Source organism: Chiloscyllium plagiosum, chromosome 21 (assembly GCF_004010195.1).
Source record: "Chiloscyllium plagiosum isolate BGI_BamShark_2017 chromosome 21, ASM401019v2, whole genome shotgun sequence".
NCBI classification, from domain to species: domain Eukaryota; kingdom Metazoa; phylum Chordata; class Chondrichthyes; order Orectolobiformes; family Hemiscylliidae; genus Chiloscyllium; species Chiloscyllium plagiosum.
In genome coordinates, this window is record NC_057730.1 from 14,931,404 (window position 1) to 14,957,875 (window position 26,472).

Genomic DNA, 26,472 nt, shown 5'->3' on the forward strand with positions numbered 1-26,472 from the left:
GCGCCGATACAGTCATCGTTGTAGCGGAGGAAAAGGTGGGGGGTGGGTCAGTGTAGTTGCGGAAGATGGATTGTTCCACATATCCTACGAAGAGGCAGGCATAGCTGGGGCTCATGCGGGTGCCCATGGCTACTCCTTTTGTTTGGAGGAAGTGGGAGGATTGGAAAGAGATTCCGTGTTGATTCGGTCGCCTGAGATAGAAATAGAAAGGTTGAGGAAGGGGAGGGAGGAATCTGAGACTATCCAGGTGAATTTGAAGGTGTTGGTGAAGTGGATGAACTGTTCAACCTCCTCGTGGGAGCACGAGGCGGCGCCGGTACAGTCATCGATGTAGCGGAGGAAAAGGTGGGGGTTGGGGCCAGTGTAGTTGCGGAAGATGGACTGTTCCACATATCCTATGAAGAGGCAGGCATAGCTGGGGCCCATGCGGATGCCTCCTTTGGTTTGGAGGAAGTGGGAGGATTGGAAAGAGAAGTTGTTCAGGGTGAGGACCAGTTCAGTCAGTCAAAGGAGAGTGTCGGTGGAAGGGTACTGGTTGGTACGGCGGGAAAGGAAGAAGCGGAGGGCTTTGAGTCCTTTGTGATGGGGGATGGAGGTGTACAAGGTCTGGATGTCCATGGTGAAGATAAGGCGCTGGGGACTGGGGAAGCGAAAATCATGGAGGAGGTGGAGGGCGTGGGTGGTGTCCCGAACGTAGGTGGGGAGTTCTTGGACTAAGGGGGACAGGACCGTGTCGAGGTATGCGGAGATGAGTTCGGTGGGGCAGGGCAGGCTGAGAAAATGGGTCGGCCAGGGCCGTCAGGTTTGTGGATTTTGGGCACGAGTTAGAAACAAGCGGTGCGGGGTTGTGGGACTATGAGGTTGGAGGCGGTGGATGGGAGATCCTCTGAGGTGATGAGGTTATGGATGGTCTGGGAGATGATGGTTTGGTGATGGGAGGTGAGACAATGGGTCGGCCGGGGCAGAGACATAAACTAGACATTTCCAGATTGGCAAACTGTAAAGCTTGGCATGCCATAGGAATCAGTGCTGGGCTTTACAATCGCTATTTCGCATTTTGGTGAATAGATCAAGTATATTATAGCCATCTATGTCAATAAGGCTAATACAAGGTATAAGAAGGATAGCAGAGTCTGCCAAGGTATATGGATAGCGTGGTGAGTGGGGAAATAAAATGGCAGGTGGCATACAATATGAGAAAATGCAAGGTTGTCTTTAGTAAAAAGAAAGAAAACCAGAATATTATTTAAATGGAGAGAAACTACAGAATAATTCCGTTTGAATGGATTTCCTGATGAAGGGCTTTTGCCCAAAACATCGATCTTCCAGCTCCTCGGATGTGGCATACAATATGAGAAAATGCAAGGTTGTCTTTAGTAAAAAGAAAGAAAACCAGAATATTATTTAAATGGAGAGAAACTACAGAATAAATCCGTTTGAATGGATCAGAGTCTCCTGTAGGTGAATTGCAAAAGGTTAACATGAAGGACAACAAATAATTAAGGCAAATAGAATATTGGTCTTCATTCAAGGAGAATCGCGTATAAAAGGGAAACCTTGCTAGAGCTGTACCAGGCATTGGTGAGATTGCATCTGGAATAGTATGCACAGTTTGGTCTCCTTAAGAGATACACTGACATTGGAAGCTGTAGAGAGAAGGCTCACTGGGCTAATTTCAGGAATGAAGGGATCACTTTATTAAGGAGGTGAAGCAGATTGGGCCTGTACACATCTGACAGTTTGGAAGAATAAGAAGTAATCTACAAGTATCTGAGGGGGCTTCACAGGATGTTGACAGGACGTATTCGCCCCTCAGAGACTTGGGAACTGACAGTACTGTTTAAAAATACAGCATCCCCCATTTAAGACAAAGATGAGGAGGACTATTATCTCAGAGGGTCAGTACTCTCTTCCTCAGAGAGCAGTGGAAGCTGATCATTGAATATATTCAAGACTGAGTTACACAGATTTTTGATCTACTAGAGAGTCAAAGTTTATTGGAGGGTTCAGAGATTGGAAAGCGGAATTGAGACAACAATGAAATCAGCTAGGAGAAAGTGAGGACTGCAGATGCTGGAGATCAGAGTCGAAAGTGTGGTGTTCGAAAAGCATAGTGGGTCAGACAGCAACCGAAGAGCAGGTGAATCAACGTTTTGGGCACAAGCTCTTCAGCAGGAATATTTCTGATGAAGGGCTTATGCCTGAAACGTCGTTTCTCCTGCTCTTCGGATGCTGCCTGACCTGCTGTGTCTTTCCAATACCACATGCTCAACAATGAAATCAGCCCTGATCTTAAGGAATAGTGGAGCAGGCTTGAGGGGCTGAAAGGCCTGCCCCTGCTTCTCATTACATTTTGAAGGAAAGGAGAGGAGAGAAGAGTGGGTGTCGAATGACTTAGGAAATCGTTTTGTTTAAATTCATTTACAGGATGAGGGTATTACTGGCTAGCCCAGCATTTATTGCCCACCTCTAATTACCCAGAAAGCAGTTAAGAGTCAACCAAATTGCTGTGCGTCTGGAGTCAAGTGGAGGCCAGACCAGGTAAGGTCTGGCAGTTTCCTTCCCTAAAGGACATTAGTGAACCAGGTGGTTTTTTTTTCCTCTGACAATTGACAATGGTTTCATGAGCATCATTAGACTCTTAATTCCAGACATTTTTTTTTAATGCATTCAATTTCCACCATCTGCTGTAAGTACAATTGCATATATTTGCACAGTTTAAAGTTTTTGTTAATAATCTTTATATCCTTGCTTCAGTAATTTCTTTTTTGCAATAAACTAATCCTTTACTTGTTACTTAAGGAATTGGGCTGAGTTGTTTCTGCTGTGGTGGAATTTGAACCTGGGTCCCCAAAACTTTACTTGGGTCTCTGGATTAACAGGGTCAAGATTAAGAGTAGTGTTGGAAAAGCACAGCAGGTCAGGCAGCATCCAAGGAGCAGGAAAATCAATGTTTCGGGATTTCCTGATGAAGGGCTTTTGCCCGAAACATCGATCTTCCAGCTCCTCGGATGCTGCCTGACCTGTTGTGCTTTTCCAGCACCACTCTAATCTTGACTCTAATCTCCAGCATCTGCAGTACCTACTTTTGCCTCTCTGGATTAACAGTCCAGTGATAATACCACTACGCTATTGCCTCCCCAGTATCCCAGTCATAAATATCACAGTCACTCAAAGGTTGCTTAGAGATACTACGACAATTTATACAATTGCCAAATTGTCTGTAATAAATAAATAAATAAATAAATGGTAAGCTTGGTCAGAAGATATAGGGTTGGGGAAAAAAAAATACAATTAGACAGGAAGTGAAGTTTGGATTTGAAAATGTGAGCAAGGACAATGAAATAGCCACACTGAGGAGGGAGTTAATGTTGAGCAAGAGGAAATCAAGACTTATCTACGTCTTAATACTATCTTAACTATGTCTCCAATATTATGAGCATCTTAGTCTCAGTGGTGAAGATGGGAAGGTAAAACTGGGTGTCATCAGCATGCATCTGAAAGCTGAACAAGGATTTGTAGATGGAAGCATTACTGATAACGTATAGATTATTGTAACAAAGGTGTGTTATCCAAAATATTAGTTTGCAATATAATTGATAAGACTTGGATATACCTTGAACTCTTTGAAAAGAATACCAAGTGGTTACAGCAGCTTCAATATTACATTTGTAAAGCGTTTGGAAGAAGGTGTCAAGTCTACAATACTTTCATAAAATGATCACATGACCTAGTTCGTGGGTTAGATAAAGATATAGGATTTGAACAGGCAGAGTCAGAGATAATTTTACAGAAATAGCATTTACCCCTTTCCTTTTCTCCTAGATGGCTCTCAACGTTTGAATGTTGAACATACACACAGTAAAACCTCATCTCACAAGTGGAGGGTTTCCGAAAGGAGAATTCACAATCTACCACCACTGTCTCCAGGAAAAACAAAAGTGAATTCAGCTAGACATAACTGATCCAGGAAGAAATTCCACTGCCAACAGTGTATATGCAAAGTGATTTTGGTTAGAAATCAGCACTTGGGACAATCTGTGAATAATTCTTTTTTCTGAATTTAACTGTTACTTGACCAAAGTACTTCAAAAGAAAACACTCTATAGAGTTTTAATACCTTTTCACAGACTTGGAGGTTATGTGCATATCAGTGTGTTACTTTTCAACAAATACAACTGCATATATTTGCACAGTTTAAAGTTTTTGTTAATAATCTTTATATCCTGTCTTCAGTAAGTTTTTTTTTAAAATAAACTAATCCTTTACTTGTTACTTAAGGAATTGGGCTGTTTCTCATACTGAGCTAAAAACGGTCTGATGTATAACTGGCAATATCACTTTCCTTTTTAAATTCAAACTTTATTGTGACCAGTGGGACATGGAACATACAAACAAGGAACAAGAGTAGGTCACTTGGCCCTTTGAGTCTTAATTGCCATTCAATAAGATCATGGCTGATCTGATTTTAACCTCAGCTCTGCATTTCCTGCCTATTCCTGATCATCTTTGAAGGATCAGAAAGAAATCAGTTCACCCTTTGGCCTTGGTCATAACATTAGAAATAGCATGGGACGGAGGACTTAGGGCATACCACTGTTGATTCACTGGGCATAATAGGAGAAAACAATCAGGCCGATTCTACGGTTATGCTAGGAAAAATAGAAGAAAAACTGGTGAGTTAGAAATGCTCAAACTCTCACGATATTGATAACGTGGGTGTTGGACCTGATGAGGAAACAAGGCAATGGGCGAAATGACAGACATTCACTGCAGCATTTTAAGAGGAAAGGGCTAGATACAGAATCAGTGGGTATGGTGTTAGTTTAACAATGTTGACTGAAGTTAGCAATCTTCAGAGAAAGATCGAAGAAACAAAAAAGGACTTAGTTGTGAAGGAAGTTGTGAAGGAATATGCAGAGAAACTATGAAATGAAGGATGAAGGAAGCACAGGCAGGGAGAATGAAGAGGTGAAGGAGCCAGTGCCTGGTGAGTGAATAACCACAAACTTTCAGTACTGTCCTTAATTCTTAGTTTGTTCTGTGTGATAATCTCAGGGAAGCAAACAAATCATCTCTGAATAAGGAAAGTGACCCAAATTCATTTTCCTAATTTATATTAGTTGTCCCCGCATTGTGTTCACGAGTACATGTGAGAACACTGGATGAAGACAGACTCCTGTTCAACTATGATACTGCTAAAGCAAGGCAGCCAATCAGGACAAAGTCTAATTTACATTTGAAATATAACCCTTTGGATGATGTCTTCAAGAGTCTCTGACCCTGGCAACTGGCTAATATCTCCAGGCATGCAGGAGGCAAAGGGAAAAACATTTGTTCACAAAGAAAAAGGAAAAACTGAAAGAACTGCGGATGCGGTAAATCCGAAACAAAAATAGAAATTGCTGGAAAAGCTCAACAGGTCTGGCAGCGTCTGAGGAGAGATTTGGCTTTATCTTTGTCTGTCCAACTGTTCTTCTCTCTCTTTGGACTTTATCCCGACCTATCAGGACTCCTTACCCCTTCCCCCAATCCTATCTTCTGCATGAAAACTGACATTTTGCACGCTGCCATCAGTTCTGAGGAACGGTCACTCGACCTGAAGTATTAACTCTGACTTCTCTCCTCAGATGCTGCCATACCTGCTGAGCTTTTCCAGCAATTTTTATTGTTGTTTCAAAACAAAAAAGGAGTAAGAAAAGAAAACTACCAGGATAACAGGGTGCAGTGATACTTATGCTGAAATGACTTTGCAGAATTATAGACATGACAGAATAAAGATGGCAGATTTCATTAACAACCAAAGCATTGATGTTTCAAAAAATACACTGTCAGTTACCGAATATTACAACATTTACCGTTTGAGGTGGCAGGCTGCCAAGAATGTCAATCAGTGCTCGGTACATTTCCTCACCAGATCCTTCAAAGAATTTGCCACATCCAGCAACAAATAGTGTATCGCCTGTGAGGAGATCAAAACCAACATATAATTACATTACAAATGAACCTTGGAAATTTTGAACATGCATAAGCAAGATTAAACATATGAAAGGCTGAAACAGAAAAAAGGGCTAAGATTGTTTTTCAAATAATCCAGAACAGTTAATGTTGTAAATGAATAGAATACAGGAGAAACGTCAACCATTCCATTTGAACAGACAAACATCGGACAGAAGGCATACAAAAAATATCACTGGAGTTAAACAATGTCAGTGTATAATATATCTTTCATTCGGATTTATGTTTAATGTCCCCCTTGATGTGAGTTTTAGTTTACTAAGTACTTTTGACAAATTCTTATTTCTAACTGCCTCAGCATTTTCATTCATATTGATGAATGATGAGTTTAGGAACAGAAACAACAAACTCAACAATGACTGAATTATTAGTTGCAAGACAGGCTCATTATCCATAAACCTCTTTAATCTGATGTGTGGAAATGGCTGCCAGATTTCCTACATTACAATGAAGTCAAAATTTCAAAAAGTGCATAATCACATGTAAAGCAATTTGTCTCAGGTTGTCAATAGTGCTATATAAATGCAAATCTCTCTTTTCTTGCAACTACTTTTGATACAGGGAAAGACTGGTGTTGTTGAAGTAATAATGAAAGTATCTATGAAAGAGGAGGTACTGTGTAAGAGGAGGTGGGTCACAGATGCTGATGGAGGACATCTTGACCGCTACACATGATCTTTCCTAAAAGTAACTTCAAACAAGCTTTTAAAAGGTGTCATGAACCAAAAGTGTGCACAAGCCTTAAAATCCTCCACATTTCTGTCAAAAAGACAGGGTAGTGAAGGCGGCATTTGGTACACTTGCTTTCATTGGTCAATGCATTGGGAGGCCATGTTACAACTATAAAGGACATTGGTTAGGCCACTTTTGGAACACTGCATTCAGTTCTGGTCTATTTGCCATAGGAAAGACGTTGCTAAGCTTGAAAAGGCTCAGAAAAGATTTACAAGGATGTTGCCAGGGTTGGACGGCTTGAGGTAAAAGGAGAGGCTGAACAGACTGGGGTTATTTTCTCTGGATCTTCAAAGGCTGAGGGGTTACCTTACAGAGGTTTATAAAATCATGAGGGGCATGGATAGGGTGAATTGCAAGGTCTTTTTGCCAGGGTGGGGAGTCCAAAACTAGAGGGCATAGGTTTAAGGTCAGAAGGGCAAGTTGTAAAAAGGTCGTGAGGGGCAATTTTTCCACATAAAGTGTGGTGCATATATGGAACAAGCTGCCAGAGGAAGTGATGGAGGCTAGTACAATTACAACATTTAAAAAGCATCTGGATAGGTACATGAAATGCTGGCAAATAGGCTAAATTAGTTTAGGGTATTTGGTCGGCATGGATGAGTTAAACCGAAGGGTCTGTTTCCGTGTCATATGACTCGACGACTCCTTATGAGCTACTGTATGATGATGCTTGAATGAACATAGCCTAGAAAATCAGTATGGAATCATAACAGTGAACTTCCCAGATTGCAGACAGGTAGAATCATTCAACACAAGCCACATTGGTAAAGACCATAAAATCAATGTTACTTTCCATATTAAGTTAAAAGAAGGGATTAACATCTGCTTGATGCCCCAACAAAAAGACTGGCTTGTTCTAATTGGGCAGCTATTGTTGGTCACAATCTGGAATACCAAATCTAAAATGTGACACTTAATCAGAAGTTTATACAGGAAGCATGACAGCCAGCCAGTACCAAGGTAAATTATCTAAAAATATTAATGTGATTGAAGACCCAGGATAACGTGGGAGGTCTTTACCCCAACCAACTGTTACTGTTCACTTAATCATCGCTGTTCACTCTTTCACTTACTCACATCTCCCAAAATCACTATTGCCCCCACCGCTATCAAAGAGGGAAAGACAAGGAGAGAAAGAGGATTGATGATGGTTTAACCTGGAGGTCACCACATCTCAGGCAAGGGGAGAGGTTCAGAAGGGGAGTAACCTCAGCAGGTACAGGAATTTAACTCATGCTGTTGGCATCCATGTGTGTCACAAAGGAGCCAGCTAAGTTAACTGACCCCATTTGTCATTAACTAGTCCCCAACTGTTCCTGGTAACTACCCCTTCCCTTCAGCTTCCCTGCTTAGGTGCCCTTGAGCCCAATCATTGTCACTTCCCCTTATTTATCTGACTTAGCAGTGCCTATGGTCTTGAATTGCATTGTACCTTGGAAGTGTCTATCTCCCTCCCCTGCACAACAGAACTGACACCTAAGACTCAATACAGAGAGTGCTTCACAACTCACTACTGGTTCTCTGCAGTGGCATTCCATGCTCCAAAATGGGCTTGGTCAAATTTTTAGATTTAATGCAAATTAATTTGAAAAATCAAAGTTAGCAACTTAAGATTTCTCTACAGGCTAATACAGACAGAATCAACATTATATACATCAAACTGAAGGATTTTTTAAGGTCTAGTCTATTAAAAAAAACTTCAAAAGAAAGTTATTTGGCCTTATTACAGAAAGCTTGGTTAATACTCAATATGCTAAATGTAGATTACTTTCACTTGAGAATCAAGGCACATCCAATGAGTATTCAGTACAGAGAGTTATCTGTCTGTTGAATGATTATTTTGTTACACTATAAAGGGAGGTTTCAGCTACACTCACCAGTGAATACAGCTGGTGCTTCACTGCTATTCTCTTTTGTCACAAAGTAGCAGATATGTCCTGATGTATGACAGGGTGTAAACAGGCATTTCACATTCAAAGAGCCAACCTGAATGGTTAAGCACATCACGTCTTGTAGTTAGTTTAATTTTTAAAACACGGTTTCTCTCACTCTAAGAATCAGTAACCTAAGTCACTTCTTAACATTTCTAGTCTCTCTTTTTTATTTCCAAACCATGTTATTTCATAAATCAAACAGCGTTATGTAGAAGCAAGCAAAACATGCCTAGAACAGTATAGAATTCATTTTTTGTGCATAGAAAGATCTTATTAACATAGCAATGCAGGGGATAAATTGTAAATCTTGGATTGCACAGGACAGAGCCAGCAGTTCATTTGGAGATGTGGCTACCCATCAGTAAACGGAGGATTAAAGAGCTCTTAGCACGGTGACAGTAATGACATAAGTCTACTTCGGGGGGAGTGCGAGGACAGATAGAAATCAAGCAGACATACAAAACTGCACCTATATCTCCTAGAAACAATTATCAAGCAGTCCATACCATATCCCCACAGCACTCCAGGCCAGTAGTGTACCCAGTTGATCACCAGGGAAACAAAAGATGGCCAACTTGTTAACATTTAAACAAGGCGGCAATTATATGTCTTGTCAAAACAGATAATGCAACTTTAAAATAATTTGAGTCTTCTTCATAAACTGTCAGTTACAAAATCATAAGTTCAACTGAAATTCATTTACTGTTAAGGATATTTTTCATCACATTAGGTAGTTGGGCTGGCAAACAGAAACTAGCAGAAAATTGAATACAATGATTATGCCACAGCTGATCTTTCTGGTTAAAGCTCAGATTCTTGTGATGTACCTGGAATGTTTTCTTGTGGCTCACTTTGCACGTGAGAGCTCCAATCCGGTCATCACCACCGTAGACCTGGAGACCAGGTACCTTCTTCACCAGCTCAGTGTTACCTCCAGCATGGTCCCTGGAAACAAGATGGTAGGTCAAGATTACCAAAATCAAATGGTAAAACAACTCATGCGTATTTGCATAGATGTGGTACTGTGGGTATGGAGGGGCAAGGGTGGATAGATACCTACTCGTGGGCAGGTAGCACACAGGTATCTTCCTGATCACTGCTTTTGAATCTTTCCTATCTCTCAAACTGCAAACACTCGTATATCAACTCCTCCATCAGCTACATCAACATCCTATCTAAACAACAATCCAAACCCCACTTCTTGGTTAGCTCCATTCTTCACTATATAACCCAGCATTAGTGGAGATCTTGAATTGCAATTTGCCTCTGAAGTGTCTTGTCTGTTCTCTATCCTCAGATCAACACAAATAAGCCAATACGGAGAGTATCTCAATGCTCATCACACTGGCACAGGGTTGGTCTTCTGCACCACACACTCTGATCCTAAATACCTGGAAATATTCTGGTATCACACTTGGAAGATGTAACAGTGGGATCGCACTATCTTAGCCTAATGCTGTAGCTCCATTTGCCTCTGCATCTCTTCGTGCTTTCACCCTGTACATATAATGGTGCCTAGCTTGTTAAAAATTATTGTGTACCCTTGATCAGCTGTCTATCTCTTTTGCCCTCCATCTTTCTTTTGTTGTTCTGAATTATTGGCTTTTTCCCCTTTGCATTAGAGGTTATAGCATGGAGTGTTGGATCTGTCCAGATCAGATGCTGTAATGGGCGAGGGTGAGAACATCTGGGAAGTTTTGGGCGAGGTACAAGAGAATTGGTAGGGATTGGATACAAAGAATTTCATTAGTTCTTTGCTCTTTTTGTCAGTTTGCCTCTTATTTTGAAATCCGCGATCTCTTTCAGCTTTTATTCACAATCCCCTCAGTGACAATTACCAACTACTGCAATGTTTTTGCAATAGAAAACTGCTGTTGGTCACATTTCATTTTATTGTTTTATTTTATGATACACTATAACCCAAGACTCTACATCGTATACAATAACTCTGCAACTCCCATGTTATCAACATGTCTCACACTCTCTCTCTCTTTGTACAATTGCTTCACTGTTCCCAGCAGCATATCAGTACAGATTATATTAAAGAGCATATTCATATCCTAATTACCACTGGTACTCCTTTCTTGCCTTTTGCTAAAGTCAAACTCAGACTGTGCAAAGTGCATCATCTTGTTTAGCCTAATGTAGAACCAACAGCATACCTTTCAGCAAGTCATCTAACTTACACCTCAGTGACATTGCTGTTCACTCTCAAGGTTTCTGCAATCCTTATTAATAGCTGTACCATTTTTGGACTGAACACTTCCAATATCCTTCTGTTCACATCCCGAATTCCCAAATGTTGTTTCCTCCATCCTGTACTGCACTAGATTACTACTATCATTGCCTCTCTATAATCAGTGCTGTCCCTTAACACCTTTTACAAACTTACCTCCCAAGCAATACTTTTTGCTATCACACCTTCATTGTCATGCATCTCTCCTCTTCTGACTGTTCCATCATTTGTGGTAAATCCTTTAGCTGTCTCAACCTTATACTCTGGAGCATTCTCCCTCAAGTTCACTGCATCCTTCCGATCTCAAAACATTTATTTCCATTCAAGCTTTTGATTATCTCACTTAACTCTTCCACTGTATCTACTCTATGGGCTGCCTTGGGCTTTTTCTATATTAAATGCATTTATAGAGTCATGGAGATGTATAATATGGAAGAGCCCTTCGGACAAACTCGTCCATGTCGCCCAGGTATCCTAGATAAGTCTGGTCCCATTTGCCAGCGTTTGAACCATATTCCTCTAAACCCTTCCTATTTATTTACCCATCTAGATGTTGTTTAAATGTACCAGCCTACATCACTTCCTCAGGCAGCACATTCCATGCACTCACCACCCTCCGCTAATAAACTTAGATTGCTCTTTTCCTGTTAAGTCCAGATCTGAATACAGAGACAAACAATGGTCACCTGTAGGAATACATTGAGCTATGAAGCAAAAATCAATAGCCAGATTATACTGAGTTTTATGGAGGTTTATGTGGCTACAATGGGTGTTTTTTTTTCCCTGTTACTATGTCATTTACTCCCTTTGTAAAGTTTATTTAAAAAAAAATGCTTACCAGTGGTGATGTGTGGTAAGAACCGTAGTCAGCTTTACTCCATGCTTTTTTACTGCTTCAACCACCTAACAGAAAAACAGAAATCACCTGCTTGGAACTGAAATTATCGGCAACTTTCAGATCACAGGTCTTCTTCATAACATCCAGTTACCAAATTACTGAAGTATAATTAATTGTGATTTACAAAAGAAATCCCTTCTGATATGATGTAGAAATTGAATGAAACAGCGGCTTTCATCAGAATTCCCCATTTTCTTCATTCAGGTTGGGTTATCATTACTTATACAACATTCACTTAGTTGGTCAGTGGGCTTTGAAAAGCTCTTGATTGCATGATATAGACTTTGCACCATTTCCCCCTATGAACATAGTCCAGAAGGCTTAGGGACAAGTTAGCAAACATCAAAGCTTAGGACCTCATTAATGATTAGGTACAATGCAGAAATTTCAGCACTTTAAATTCCATAATCTGTCAACCAACAATACTGCAGTACATTTTTATCATGCATTCAAAACTCCCAAACTTCCCAAGCACTTTATGCTAATGTGTTGTGTTGTTTAGAAGAACTGCAGTCCTCACTTTCTCCTAGTAGAATCGGTCGCCAATTTGCACACCAGAAGTATGATAGTCTGTTTTTGGTTAATCTGATATTTACCAAAAACATGCTTGTAGAATAACATTATCAAAATTATAATTTAGTGTTGGAAATATATCAATATAAAAACTAGTTTTACCAAGAGATATTATAAATTCCCAATTTTACTGTTATGCTATGATAACTTGATCTTTAAATACTGTTGTACCCCAAATTGAATTATATTAAGATGAACCAAGTTAATAGTCACGTTTTTAGAAATAAATTTCTGCTATAGTTGAAACCACATCTTACAATAACAGTATGTTACAGATGTAGCAGAATAACATTTTTTCAGTGTTAGTAGACTGATATACTCAAACCAGAAGTGCACTGTATTCATATTGCAAGTTGAAATGCTTTATTACACTATCTTAGCTGAGTTGGCTTTTCTAAGATCACTCAAGCTGAACTATATTGAGGTGGTATAGCAGTAATCCCACCATTGTGACTGGTGGTATTTAAGTTCAATTAAGTTCAACCTGAAGTTGCGGTTGGATCATTGGTCTGTGGGTATAAATTTTGCCTTGGGAGTCTTTGTTTCATACCAGTTGTTACACATGTCATCAAGTAGAAACTTGGAATTGCTAGGATCAGAAATGGTGACTGTGACACTTTCACTGATTTTTGTAAAAGCCCATCAGATTCAACAACGCCCAATAAGGAGAGAAAACTGTCATCCTTACTCACTCTGGCCTACATGAGACTCTGCACCCTCAGAAAATGCTGAAACGTGATTTGGGAAGGGCAAATTAGAGATGGGCGATAACCTTGCCAACAATGCCACAGCCAATGAAAGAATAAGAAAAAAAAGATTAGGTAACACGTATAAAACACCCAAATAGAATTAAAAATAAATTTACAACTACACATAAAAGATAACTTCTAGTTTGCCTCAGTTGCATTATCATCGAATAAACAATTAATGACAACAGCCAACTAGTTTAAATATTTAAAAAAGGAATGTTTTATTCCTGCTTGCCTTCTGAGGCTCCACTGGATCCACAATTGCTGCTTCTCTGGTTTCATTATCAATGAGGAGATACATATAGTTATCAGCCAGTGCTGGCAACAATTCCACCTTCATGTTTGCCTGAATAACAGTTTCAGACTTTCTAACGGCAGGTCTAAACTGAGCAGATAGTGAACCTGCAGATAAACAAACACATATGAAATTATATATTCTTTCTGAATATTTTGTATAATTGAACATCACAGGCTTAATTGACCAAGAGTATGATAAATGTTTTATATGGTTTGTAAAGAGTTGTCTAATTATCCATAAAACAATGATTATTTGTCAAAGTTTTTATTCTTCCATGTTTCATCTGAATGCTTAAATTTCTTCCAAATGCTTAAATTCGTTTTTGTAATTTCTATAGATGCTATTAACTCTTCCTTACCTCACCTGAATGGACGTCCTCTCTGTCCTTGTTTACATTTCATTTCCAACCTCATTTAACATCCACAAAAGGCACTTCCTCACAGATCCTTTCATAGCATCATGCTGCTTTTATAGCCCTTCCTACCTAAAAAGATGCTGAAGCCAGTAGTAACATTTAACCTGGCTAATGTCATGTTAGTCCAGATATAATTTGTTTTGAAAGTAGATATTCTGTAATAAGTAAAGCCACATTCTTTAGTCCCTTTGTTTCTAACTTGAGCCAAACATTATTCGCTCCATTCCCGATTTCAAAGCGATGTATTTACAAACCATTTAGAGACTGGATTGGGGATAACAAATTTGAGTAAATGGCTTCGGTCGAACAGATAACAGAGTTATGGGCAAAAGACCCCATTCTGTATTCTCACCTTGGCTTCGTCCAGTGAATTTCATGTCAAATCAATAAAAGTCTACCTTACCTTAGACTGATATCAGTCATAATCGACTGGATTAAAGAAAACTTAATAGAACTGAAGGGGACCTCTGTCTTTACAAAACAACTGCAAATTGCACTGAACCCATTTGATTATAATTATAAATAATGGAGTTGACTTTGGAAAGACTATAAGGGTTATTTACTTAATATGGAAAATGCAGTCTGTTGTGACACAAAGGAATCAGTTTATACTTAAAAGTGGAGCACCCATAGTTTTTGGCCATTGTAGTAAAATGCTGTTTTACGGCCTACTCATATTTAAGCACAATCGCCTCTAGGATGGAAAACTTCAATTGTCGCGTATGATAAATCACCAGAATACTAGCCAACACCGTAAGTATATAAACTTAATTAAATACGTGATTTGTCAGTTTTCTAAAAGAAAATTTTATTTTTGTTCTAGCACACCTTCATTTACACTTATTTTCCTTTGCACACTATTTGTTTTAACCATACTCTTTAATCAGGTTTCCAATAATACAAGGTTCTGCATGGTAGACTAATCAGTAAAGTTAGATTATATGGAATTCTAGGAGATCTTGCCAACTGGATATAAAATTGGCTTAGCAGTAGGAGACAGAGGGGGATATGTTGTTTTTCAGACTGAAGACCTGTGTCCAGTGGTGTTCCACAGGGATCAGTTCTACGTCCATTTTTGTTCATCATTTATACAAACGACTTGTGTGAGAATTTAAGAGACATTGAGATGACACCAGAATTGGTGGTATAGCGGACAGTGACCGAGAGATGAATTGTGATCAATGGGCTGAAGAGTGGCAGATGAAGTTTAATTTGGAAAAAATGCAAGGTAAAACAAACAAGGGCAGGACTTATACTATTAATGATAAGGCCCTGTGTAATGCTGTAGAACAGAGAATTAGAGGTTCAAATTTATAATATTTTGAAATTTGCATCACATGCAGACAAGGTGGTTAAGAAGGCAATCAGAGCACTTGCCTTCATTGCTTTGAGTATGAGGGTTGGGATGTCAGGTTAAAGTTGTACAGGACATTGGTGTCACCTCTTCTGGTGTACCGTGTACAGTTCAGGTCATCCTGCTGTAGGAAGGATATTATTAAAATGGAGAGGGTTCAATAAAATAATTTACCAGGATATTGTCAGGAATAGAAGGTTTGAGTTATAAAGACTGCGACTTTTTCATTGGAGTGCAGGAGGTTGAGGGATGACCTATAAAACCATGAAGGGCATAGATAAGGTGAATAGCAAGGGTCTTTTCCCAAGGGTGAGGGAGTTCAAAACTAGGGGGACATATTTTTCAGGTGAAGGGGTAGATTTAAAAAGAACCTGAGGGGCAACTTCTTTTTGACAGAGTGTAATGAACTGCCAGAGAAAGTGGTTGGATGCAGGTCCTGTAACATTTAAAATACATTTGGAAAAGTACATGAATAAGAAAGATTTGGAGATGCCGGTGTTGGACTGGGGTGTACAAAGTTAAAAATCACACAACACCAGGTTATAGTCCAATTGGTGCTTCCAATTAAACCTGATGGACTATAACCTGGTGTTATGTGATTTTTAACTTAAATGAATAAGAAACGTTGAGAGAGATATGGGCTAAGGGCAGGCAAGTGGGACTAGCTTAGTTTGGGAACATGGTAGGTGTAGACTGGTTGGACCGAAGGGCCTGTTTCTGTGCTGTAAGACTCTTATGCTGCACTACAGTTGTTTACTAAAGAGCAGCCCAGACAGACGCTTTCACTTTCCTCTTTCTTCGACTATTACCCAGCCATGACCTCATTTGAATTTCTCCCCAGTGCAGGAAATGTAAGAGGGCCAGAACACTGCACTAACTCCTGGTCAATATTATAAACGGTGTAAACAGACGCTGAGATGGGCCTCTGTGCTGACTGACAGGCCCCATTTTAAAGAAACGTCTACCAAAACAAAGTACCAGGAAGAGGCAGGTATACCACGTGTGTGGATTTTACCCACTTAAATAATTAGCTGGGCTGGCTTCCGCATGGTTTGTATAAAGTCGCAATATCATATACAGAATGACACACACGAATAATCGTTTTTTTTAAACAGGAAGGTAGACTTTCGAAGAAGGGTTAAATGCTTGCATGAGAAAATAAATATAGGCTTTCAAAGAATATCTAACGGGTTAAAACGTTTGCAAGAGACAATATTAAAGAAAATAAATTGTATTTAGCAGCGACACAGGTCTAGAGTGACAAATGCAAAGGTATCTTTGCTGACAGTGGGAGGAGGAGGTGGTGAGGGAAGGGAGCTCCTACCGATCCTGCGGGCGGCAGCAGCCAGCACGGTGACGGTGACGGTGACACTGGCGAGCCGGTGTACCGGCAGCAGCATACTCACAGTCAGGAGACCGGGGACACTCCGGCTCCAGACACAGCCTTTCACCTCCAACCCTCAGCCTCTCCTTCATTGGGCAATCTCAACCAATTGCAACATTTTCCCCATAACCTCTGCAAACGTTGTCATTGCGAATACTTTAAAGAGGGCTAAGGAGCAGTTAGGGTTTTGCAATATCTGTATAGGGAGGCTCTGCGGGGACTGAAGCGGTTTTAAATTTTCAGTTTCAGGACTATGGCTCGGGACCTCCACTCTTTCTGGGAGTGGGGCAGGAAGATAGTCTGTGTCGGCAGGAATTACGCCGAACACGCTCGGGAATTGGGGAACCCTGTGCCCGGAGCCGAGCCGCTGCTCTTCCTGAAGCCGGTCAGTGCCTACCTAAGGCCGGGCTTTGCAATCCGGCCACCCCGCTACAGCCGCCGGCTGCAGCCGGAGGTAGAGCTGGGGTTGGTACTGGCCAAGGGCGGCAGCTGTATCCCGCAGGAAGAAGCTATGGGCTACCTGGGAGGCTACGCGCTTTGCTTGGACATGACGGCCCGGGATACACAGGAGGAGTGCAAGAGGAAAGGTCACCCCTGGACTCTGGCCAAAGCCTTCGACTGCTCCTGTCCAGTGAGCGACTTCATCCCCAAGGACAGGATCCCTGAGCCACACCGTCTGACTCTCTGGCTCAAGGTGAATGGACAGCTCAGGCAGCAAGGACAAACCTCCCAGATGATATTCCCCATCCCATATCTCATCAGTTACATCAGTGGGATTATGAAACTGGAAGAAGGGGACCTGGTCCTCACGGGGACACCTGCAGGAGTGTCTGATATCCAGGAACATGATGAGTTGCAAGCTGGCATTGACGACCTGATCACCATGAAGTTCAAAGTGGAAAGCGATTAATGTCATTTCAGAAGTAATTATATTATTGTTTTCTGTACAATAGCGTGCAATTATGTCTGCCGATTGCTGAATAACAAATTTCTTGAGATTTCAATGGGACAAGTACATTTCTATTTGGCTTAATTTCTCTGGACCATAAACAATTTAAAATGTAACCTGATTTAAATAATTCCCTATATTACCAGTGACTACATAACCAGTGCCACAAGTAAAATTATTTTTAATCAACCTGATCGTGGATGTTATGACACACTTCACTGTTAGGCAGGAGATGAATGCAGACCTTCTGCCTCTAAGGTAAGATCACAAAAGCACCCACCATAGATCTAAACTGATATTGCTGTGTGCAACATAGCTGCCTATTGTAACAGTACTTTTAAAAAAAATAGTGCTTTTGGATCTCTTGAGAATAGTTATCACAATTTAAATGTAACTTCCTTCATCTTTTATGATCAGTTGCAACAAACTAGGACTTAATTTTGAGCTACATAACTTCAGAATAATCTTTCTTATCCTAACTTGTGAAAAGGTAAACATCTATAATTGTATAGGACATGTCAAGTGTTTTTCAGAATTCATCTGGATGTATATTGATAATTTATATATGTCCACCACTATACTAAAATGTTTGTGATGATACTTAGAAAAATCACTGTCAGCCAAATTAATAATTTCTGATCTTTACACACAATGTATTGTAGGTGGCTATCAAATCCTTTGAATAATTGGTTTCATGTTTTAGTTCTCGTAATTTTTGTCCAAATATAATTGTTAGAAAATTGATCTTTTGTGGGACACACTTGTGACTGGCAAGGTCAGCATTTGTTGCCCATTGCTAAATGCACTTGAACTGATTTCAGAAAGCAGACAAGTGTCATATACAGTATGTTATTGTGTGAGTTTGCAGTGTTGTGAAAGTCAGTTTCATTCTCTAAAGGTCATCGGTTTTTACAACAAATAACGTGAGTTTCACAGTCACCATGATCAGCTTCCAATTCCACATTTATTAATCAAATTTAAATTTCATCAGCGACTGCAGCAGGATTTGAAGCTATGTTCCCAGATCATTGCCTCAATCTCTTATTAGTTCAGTAATATTACCACTATGTCCCTATCTCCCCCTACAGAAATAATTCTATAAATGAGTTAATGGCGATAATGGTTGCATTTTAAATCAAAATGACTTCGTACATGTTGACAAAGACTACAGGCACTGAATGTGTATTGAAGCCAAAAATGCCAATTTGTGGAATTTATAATCTATAAACTGACTCTTCCCAGGCCCATTTTCTCAGACAGCCACCATACATTGAGAACATTAGTCAAGTATACTACTTAAACTCAAGACGTTTAGTCTGTATTTATAAGTTATCTGAGAGAAAGGCACTGTCAAGGGCAAGTCAAGTGTTTCTGTCTGCCATCAATAGGAGTGGAAACGCACTTGTGACAGCACATGTGGAAAAACAAGATATCCAGTTTAAGTTGCTATTGATAGATTTTGGGCAGTACTGGTATACTCTTAAACAGAACATTTCTAAACACTGAAAGTACTGTGTGAATAGGCAGGACACTTTTACATGCTTGTTGTCAAACAAAATGTTTGGGCAGTTAGAGATATGTGCTTACCAGCTGTTCAAAGTGAAGCATATAGTCACCAGATACTTGCATGCAAAGTAAGGAAGTGAATGTATTTCAGGGGATGGGTCAAAATCCAGGGGACTAAAATGCTTAATGTTGCTCTGGAGGAAACTAGAACTTGGGGAAGAATACTTGCTTTATTGTCTCTTCTGGTGCAGTTTTTGGCAGGTATTTCCAACTTTGGCTTCAAGTTATAATAGCAGAAAGAGCACCATGATATTATTAGATCAGACTGTCTGCATTTTTAAACTGCTGTTTTGGAGTGAGAAAAAAAGTGGGTAAATGCCTGTTCTATTATAGGCAAAACTATTGTGGCACAGGTCAGGAATGTAAAAGAATAATCTCTGCTTTCCTGAACATATCTAACTCTTTACAACACTCCAGCTTGACACTATCCAAGACAAAGTTGCTCACTTGATTGGTACACCATCAGCACCTTAGATATTCTCTCCTTCTGCCAGATGGACAGAGGAAGTAGAATGTACCAACTGTAAGATACACTGCAGCAACTCACTGAGGTTGCTTCAGCAACACCGTCCAAACCCATGACCTGTATCAACTGAAAGGATAAGGGCAGTCGATGCAAAGGAATACCAAACCTGCAAGTTCTTTTCCAAGCTGCACACTACTGACTGGAAATTATATGATGCTTCATTATTGCTGGACCAAATTCCTGCAACTTGCTTCCTAAGAATACTATCTGTGTACCAAATCCAAATGGACTGCAGCAGTTCAAGAAGGCAGCAAAAGCAATTGGGGTTGGTAGTAAAGGCTAGTCTAGCCAGTGAGACCCAGATTCCATGAACAAGTAAGAAAGTTGGCTCCTTCAGCATCTGGCTTCTGTGACGCTGGGCTGGGTGATTTACTAAAAGCCCCACTGAATCTGGTTTGGACCCAAATACAGTAAGCATCAGCTGCTTACATGCAATGTCAAAAATGCTTACTTTAGCTGGTAGTAACAGTGTTACTGTCACTATCCATCAATGCACTAATGTTGGGAATTGGTCTTTATGTAGCCTGGACATATTGCTCGAACACTCAAAGACTTTCCTTAATCAGATCTTTTTGTTGTCCCCACAATGGCACCAGAATGAGAAGATCTGCAAGAGTAACCACATATTCACTTAACTGAATTACAATTTAAAATTTCCAAATGCACAACTGTAAGTTATTCTGTGAATCATTTGGTCAACATCAGATGAAGCACAGAGATCAAGCATTATCGAATGTCTGAAGGTGCTTTGACTTTATTGAGTTCAATCAATAATATAATGTGAACAAATTACATGTTGCAAAAGGAAAGCCAGATTGGCATTACTCAAAATTATATATCAATTGAAATTTATGCAAATTGTTTTGCAAAAGACCTGAACCAGTAAAGGAGTTTAAAATAGTTGTGCATAATAAACATTTCTAACTATCTGCATACATTGAAAGTAACAGGCCAAAATACAAGAAATCCTATGAAAGACAACATTAATATCTTTAACATTAAACAAGGAGTTGAATATTGGGAAGAATACCCACATAATAATATAGACCTAGAAAAGAAATATAGACCTATGGATTGTTCACAAATGAAACCAATGCAGCCTTCATATTTTTACCATAGTTTTTGTTTTTTCCTCAAAGATTATGTTGGCAGTAGAAAATGTATGTTTTCCAAAATTACACAAATCATCTTTATAAATAATGGTCAGTTACAACTGTTCAGGAATTATATTTCTGCAGAAAAAGCACATTGTTACTTTGAGATTAACATACATCAGAAATTTACAACTTTTACAGCATTTTCAGTAAAAGGAAATCATTGTGAATCTTGAAATGGAACATTAGTTTTAACACTTGGATGAACATTTTAATTTATTAGCCACAGGTGACATATTTGATGCTGAGATTGGCAATTAATAATTCAACACCTGTATTCATAGATGAGGTTTGTCCCAAACAAAACTGATGTACTGTTTACTCTGTTTACTTTTGATACTTTGATAACTGGCAGAAAAACCAGGGCGAGCTCAGGGCAGATCATTTGATGCACAGTGGTTTCACCATCTGGAATGCACTATCTGACAAGGGAGAGGAACCTAATTTAAGATGAACTTTGAAAACAAAATAAAAATAGGTAGATAGAGGGAAAGACAAGGGGCATACAACTAATTGGATGTAGTCCTGTTTTGTATGATTCTCGTCATTACATTCCATTTAGAGGTGTCACCTCTAAATATAGACTTCAGGCAGTGGGAGGCTAGGCTACTGTAATTGTACCCATACAAACAGATATAATTGTTCCCATTTTACAGTCTTCACATTCTGTCCTTATATTTAACCTATGTAAATGTTTACACTGTAACTATACCCTCTGAAAGGTGGTAGCTTTGCAATTAGGGTTTAGGATGTAATAACAATGTGATAAATTCATGTAGGCTATTTTCATCATAAATATAAGCAGACATATAGCTGAAAAGCTGCTTGAAGTATTTGCTGTCATGGGATTTTTAATTTTTACAGAAAGGGGTGGAAGAATTTGTGTTCCCAGAATAATTTCATAATTTGCTTTGGACTTATGAATATACATTTTAAAATGTAGTATTGAAATTAAAATTATAGTGATCAAATAATCTAATATTTCTTAAAAATAGTCTTTACATTCCACATTGAAAACAGTGTTTGTTTGATTATCATTGTTAACAAAGGCTTAATGACAATGTATGTTTAAAATTTTTAAATAAGTTGGGGTTTATTGTTATGGTTTGGAAATAAAAGCATCTGATGCTAGAGATCTGAAATAAAAACAAAGTGCTGAAGAAGAGTCGTTGGACTCAAAATGTTAACTATATTTCTCTCTCTACAGATGCTGAATTTCTTTAACATTTTCTGTTTTTATTATAAAGATATCTGGCTCACAATGGAGATTACGTAGAAAGCACAAATTCAATGGGGTTGGATGCAAACCATGTTCTATTCAGAGACAACGCTATAACCTGGAGAGTTATATTCAGGGATGTAGGTGGAAGCCTCTGAAACTCTGCAAAAATCTAATTTCTACTGGCAGTTGTACACGTATTTAATGCCTTAGATATCAAATGTCCAAGTTAACTTTAGAGTTAATGTACATTGTAATATTACAATATATTGAAGACCATTTCAAAGCAATGCAAAAATGCTAATTTGCTATAAGACATGGCAGTATTGAGAACAAACAACTGTCAAGTAGTAAAGTCTCAATATTACTAAGACATGTTTTCAGTGACAAAACACTAGATCAGAGAAGAATAAGTTTTCAAACTGCATAAAAAGGCACTATCTGGTGAAAATAAAGAACTGGCAGATTTTACTTGGAAATGTTTACCTACCTAGTATCAGAAATCACTGACCGTTTTGTCAGTTAAAAAATAAACTGACAAATTCCAAAGCTCTTTAAGGTGACCAGTAGCTATTTAAGTAGCTATTGTGACATCAGCAAATAAGTGAACTGACATAAAACAAAGAACTGCAGATGCTGGAAATCTGAGACTAAAACAAAAATTGCTGGTGAAACTCAGTGGGTCTGGCAGCATCTTTGAGGAGAAAACAGAGTTAATGTTTCGAATCTGGTAACTCTTCACTGGACTCAAAACATTAACTCTGCTTTCTCATAACAGTTTGCTGCCCAACCTGTGCTTTGCCAGGAATTTCTGTTTAAATTAACTGACATCCTGAAAATTTAACTGCCCAGTATTTGGATGTTTGAATCCAAGTGTTACATCTAACGGGTATGCCCAAAATATTGTGCTGTGGATGACACACAAGAGTGAAACACTGTTTCATGTTCCTCTTTTTATTTTTTTTTTACATATTTTTTCTTACAAACAATGCCTTTATTACTTACAGTGAACACAAGAGGAGGATATATTGGTACGGTTTAACTAGAAGATTTGCAAATGTTCTAAAATCCATGAAAATAATTTCAAGGCTGTAATATTTAAGAAAGATAACATTTTGAAGAAAGTCAGTCTACTGTAAGGAAACTGTTGAGGGGCAAAATGTGAATTTAGAAAAGATGACAGCAAGTTTCAATGTCTGTAGGTAAAATATTTTCCACCTTGGTCACACATTGTTTTCTTGTTGTTAAATTAACTTACAGTAAATGTATAAGTTTTTTTACAGAAACATTTGTTTGATATTCTTATGTTTAATAAGTCTCAACAAAATAATTGAAAGAAATTATCTAAAGACTAATTAGTCCAAATAAACTGACAACTGAAAACATTATGCACATTATGTTTTCCTTGGAGGTAGATTATTTGAACTCCAAGGGAATCGGCAATATAATTAGCAGCTGTTTCAGAAAATTGCTAACGTGGACAAAGTCTGACTGGCCTCTTCAGGATCAGCTATTTTGCAGGAAAGCAGGCTTGTTCTCACACCATTTCTTGCACTGCTTGATGCAAGTAACTGTACATGACAACAACAAAAAAAGCATTTTTATAGAGCGATTTTAAAGTGCCAGTGAAAATGTAATTGATTAGTAAAGTAACAAGTTAGGGTGTTTAAAGTAACCTATTCTCAACAAAGTAATGAGAACCTACAGACTTTACAACTTTAATTACGAGATATAATAAAATAGGAAAAATATAGAAGTTAAAGAACTGATTTATTTTGCACAATATACATACAAAAACATGTTAATATAGATTCTAGGAGTCTGAGAAAAAAACAGAAAATGCTGGAAATACACAGCAGACTTTGAGCATCAGAATTTCCCTCCAGCATATTTCAGTATTTTGGTTGTACTGTGACATATTCAAAGCTGGGTGATTCATTTAACCCATACGATGGCTTGGAATGAACTAGTTGTATGAAAACCTATCGCTATGGTCACTTTCGCAGCCACATCAATGCTATCTCTTGGTAGAAGCGATTGCAACAACAAGGCCACAAATTGTTCAAAATGCATTCAGAATTCTTTTCACTATAATTTCTTCAGTAATGAAAATTCCTACATAAAAATCAAATTTCTTAACATCTTATAATATGATTTGCTTGTGATGTTAAGTGACCTCTGACACTGCTTCACCAATTATGTTTTCATCTTGATTTTTCATCCAATTATTGGGTAAAATTATCTTCTTCTACTTACATTTCTAAAATTTTAAACTGAATTGGGATATATGGGATATATTGTGAGGCCTAATGCCCTTGATCCCCTGCAAAGCTAGACACCCATGTCCAAAAGAGAGTGAGTAAGAAAATCAATGTCTCCCATGTAACTCTTACTTATGAATTCAAGTAGCTGTTGTATACACCAGGACCTATATCCAAGAACATGACTCAGCAGACATGATAAAATAACTGAAGGACCCATCAGCTTCACTCCTTCTGCAGAAGAGACAGATGATCCGAACACATTAGTAAGGCATTGGCTTAGAAGGCAGAGATCAGTAAATTGTGTGACACACCAAAATGTGCAGCCACTATGCTTAGCAAGGCAATATGGCCAGTCAACTGTGAAGAGTCTGGAACCTTGCAGAGGAAATAACTTGATATGAGTCATGAGAAGTCTCAGACGAAATAAAAAGATACTCTGTTTGGCCCCTCTGCAACCAATTCTGTTGTAAACAGTAACAAGGACAGAGAAACCCTGCCCAATGAAATAACAAAAGCAATGTTGAAGTTGACCTAAGCTTGCAAGAAAGGTCATTCTTTGAAATTAGGAACATGGAATGCAAGAACTTTATATCAGGCAAGAAAGCATGAAAACTGCATATAGGTTACCTATTGGGACCTTGCAGAAGCAAGGTAGCTAGAAAGTTGTTAAATGGAAAAAAAAGTCATGTTTTACTTCTTGGGGGTGAGAAAGTACAAAAGCACAAAGAATTCTAGTAAACCTAAGGTACAAGAGATCAGTTCAAGGTTAGTGGCCAATCTCAGCTGGAGTATTCATGATTTAGATTGAAAGAAAGTTTTAATCTGGTTGTCATGTATACGCTTAAAAATATGATCACTGAGTAGGAAACAGGCATTTTATGGTGACATCTTCAAGTTTTATGACCAAGATAAATGAACTGGTGTGATAAATGCTAAAATCAGTGAAGAAACTTCAGGAATGCATGTCGGTCAATATGGTCTTGGTTCAAGAAATGAAGAGAGATTAATACAATTTTGTTATCTCAGATCTTCTTAACTGCTTTCTTAACATACACTCACTTTACGTTTACTTGAATGCTCACCGCATTTCTTGTTTTCCTTACCTTTTTGCGCTTTGTCCTCTCAGCCAGAACTTAAAAGTTCACAGCTACTTGTGTTTTAGTTTGCAGTTTAGCACAGACACAAAGCCAGGTTATTTATCATGGTTTTCAGCAGTTATCAATCAAAGGGTGAACATGTTGCTGCATGGCTCTGTGATATATCAATCTCACACCTACATCATGTGCCAGCAGCATATTCAGCAAACAGTGCACATGCTTCAACGGAATGGTCACACTCAAAGTCTAAGGACAGTCCTCAGTCAGGCTAAGGGAGAAAGCCTTCAGTCTGAGGGTTCCAGCACAGTAAATCAAGAGTAGCATCTGCTATCAGTGTAGTCAGGCTCAGGAGGTCCACTTCACTGAAATTCAAGGAGTAGGTCATGATCAGTCCTACAGGTCCTGTGCGATTAATCCAGGAAGTTGCAAGAAGTTGGCCGAGGTTGCATAGAACTCCAGCTTTGACAAAGGGTCAGTTAGACTCGAAACGTCAGCTCTTTTCTCTCCTTACAGCTCTCTTAGTTTCAGATTCCAGCATCCACAGTAATTTGCTTTTAACAATTGGGGCTGTTTGTCCAAGTCAATCAGGCTTCAGTGGAAGGACAGTGCAGCACTTTGGCTGACTTGACTAAGCTGGAGCTCAGTGGGTAATGTTGGGAGAAGAAGTTGTAACTCAAAGAGGTATGTGGGAATGTAGGGATACTCAATACTGTTGGGATTGACAGGAGCGCCAGGAAGAGAGGAATATGGCAGTTTGGGAGGGGCACTTGATTACTAGGCTGAGCCTGCAACTTGCTACGTCAAGCACAACAACTTCAGGTGAATCATAAATACACGATGAAAATAGAAAATGGGTATGACTACACCTGGAGTGGATGGAGTTTGTATTTTTTTCTCTGTCTGACCATGCAGGCTCTAATTGCGAGCAATGTGAGGCTATTAAAGAGGCAACCACTTTAATTAGGCATGTTCATAGTATAGGTCAAAGTCACCGTCCGGACACGCCTTGGCGTGCCCATTTGCCACCGGGCGGTGGGGATCCCCAGTGGAGGGCTCTCTACGCGGGAGTCCTCCCCCTTTCTCTCGGGGATCTGGGGTGGAGG

At 39.1% G+C, this 26,472-nt stretch overlaps 3 protein-coding genes across 4 annotated transcripts in view; 1 reads left to right on the forward strand and 2 right to left on the reverse strand.

Annotated features, from left to right (window-relative positions):
• hagh (hydroxyacylglutathione hydrolase) overlaps positions 1 to 16,680 on the reverse strand; it is a 25,622-nt gene extending 8,942 nt beyond the window's left edge. Inside the window, exons 1-6 of the mRNA XM_043711311.1 lie at positions 16,535 to 16,680; positions 13,379 to 13,545; positions 11,762 to 11,826; positions 9,515 to 9,632; positions 8,631 to 8,739; positions 5,859 to 5,962 (exon numbers count right to left, since the gene is read on the reverse strand). Of these exons, the coding sequence (XP_043567246.1) occupies positions 5,859 to 5,962; positions 8,631 to 8,739; positions 9,515 to 9,632; positions 11,762 to 11,826; positions 13,379 to 13,545; positions 16,535 to 16,610 (639 nt within the window). The 5' untranslated portion in view covers positions 16,611 to 16,680. The remainder of the gene's footprint in view (positions 1 to 5,858; positions 5,963 to 8,630; positions 8,740 to 9,514; positions 9,633 to 11,761; positions 11,827 to 13,378; positions 13,546 to 16,534) is intronic.
• On the forward strand, positions 15,898 to 23,281 carry fahd1 (fumarylacetoacetate hydrolase domain containing 1). 2 transcript variants are annotated; one of them, XM_043711312.1, is made up of 2 exons: positions 15,898 to 16,201; positions 16,838 to 21,954. In XM_043711312.1, exon 2 carries the CDS (start codon positions 16,848 to 16,850, stop codon positions 17,502 to 17,504), a length of 657 nt encoding a protein of 218 aa, XP_043567247.1. In that variant the 5' UTR covers positions 15,898 to 16,201; positions 16,838 to 16,847; the 3' UTR covers positions 17,505 to 21,954. The 2 variants fall into 2 exon arrangements, with proteins under 2 accessions (XP_043567247.1, XP_043567248.1); XM_043711313.1 differs by lacking the exon at positions 15,898 to 16,201 and adding an exon at positions 22,037 to 23,281 and having other exon boundaries at positions 16,709 to 17,517.
• meiob (meiosis specific with OB-fold) overlaps positions 23,281 to 26,472 on the reverse strand; it is a 64,331-nt gene continuing 61,139 nt past the window's right edge. The window contains exon 14 of the mRNA XM_043711309.1: positions 23,281 to 23,579. Coding sequence (XP_043567244.1) covers positions 23,469 to 23,579 — 111 coding nt within the window. The 3' untranslated portion in view covers positions 23,281 to 23,468. The remainder of the gene's footprint in view (positions 23,580 to 26,472) is intronic.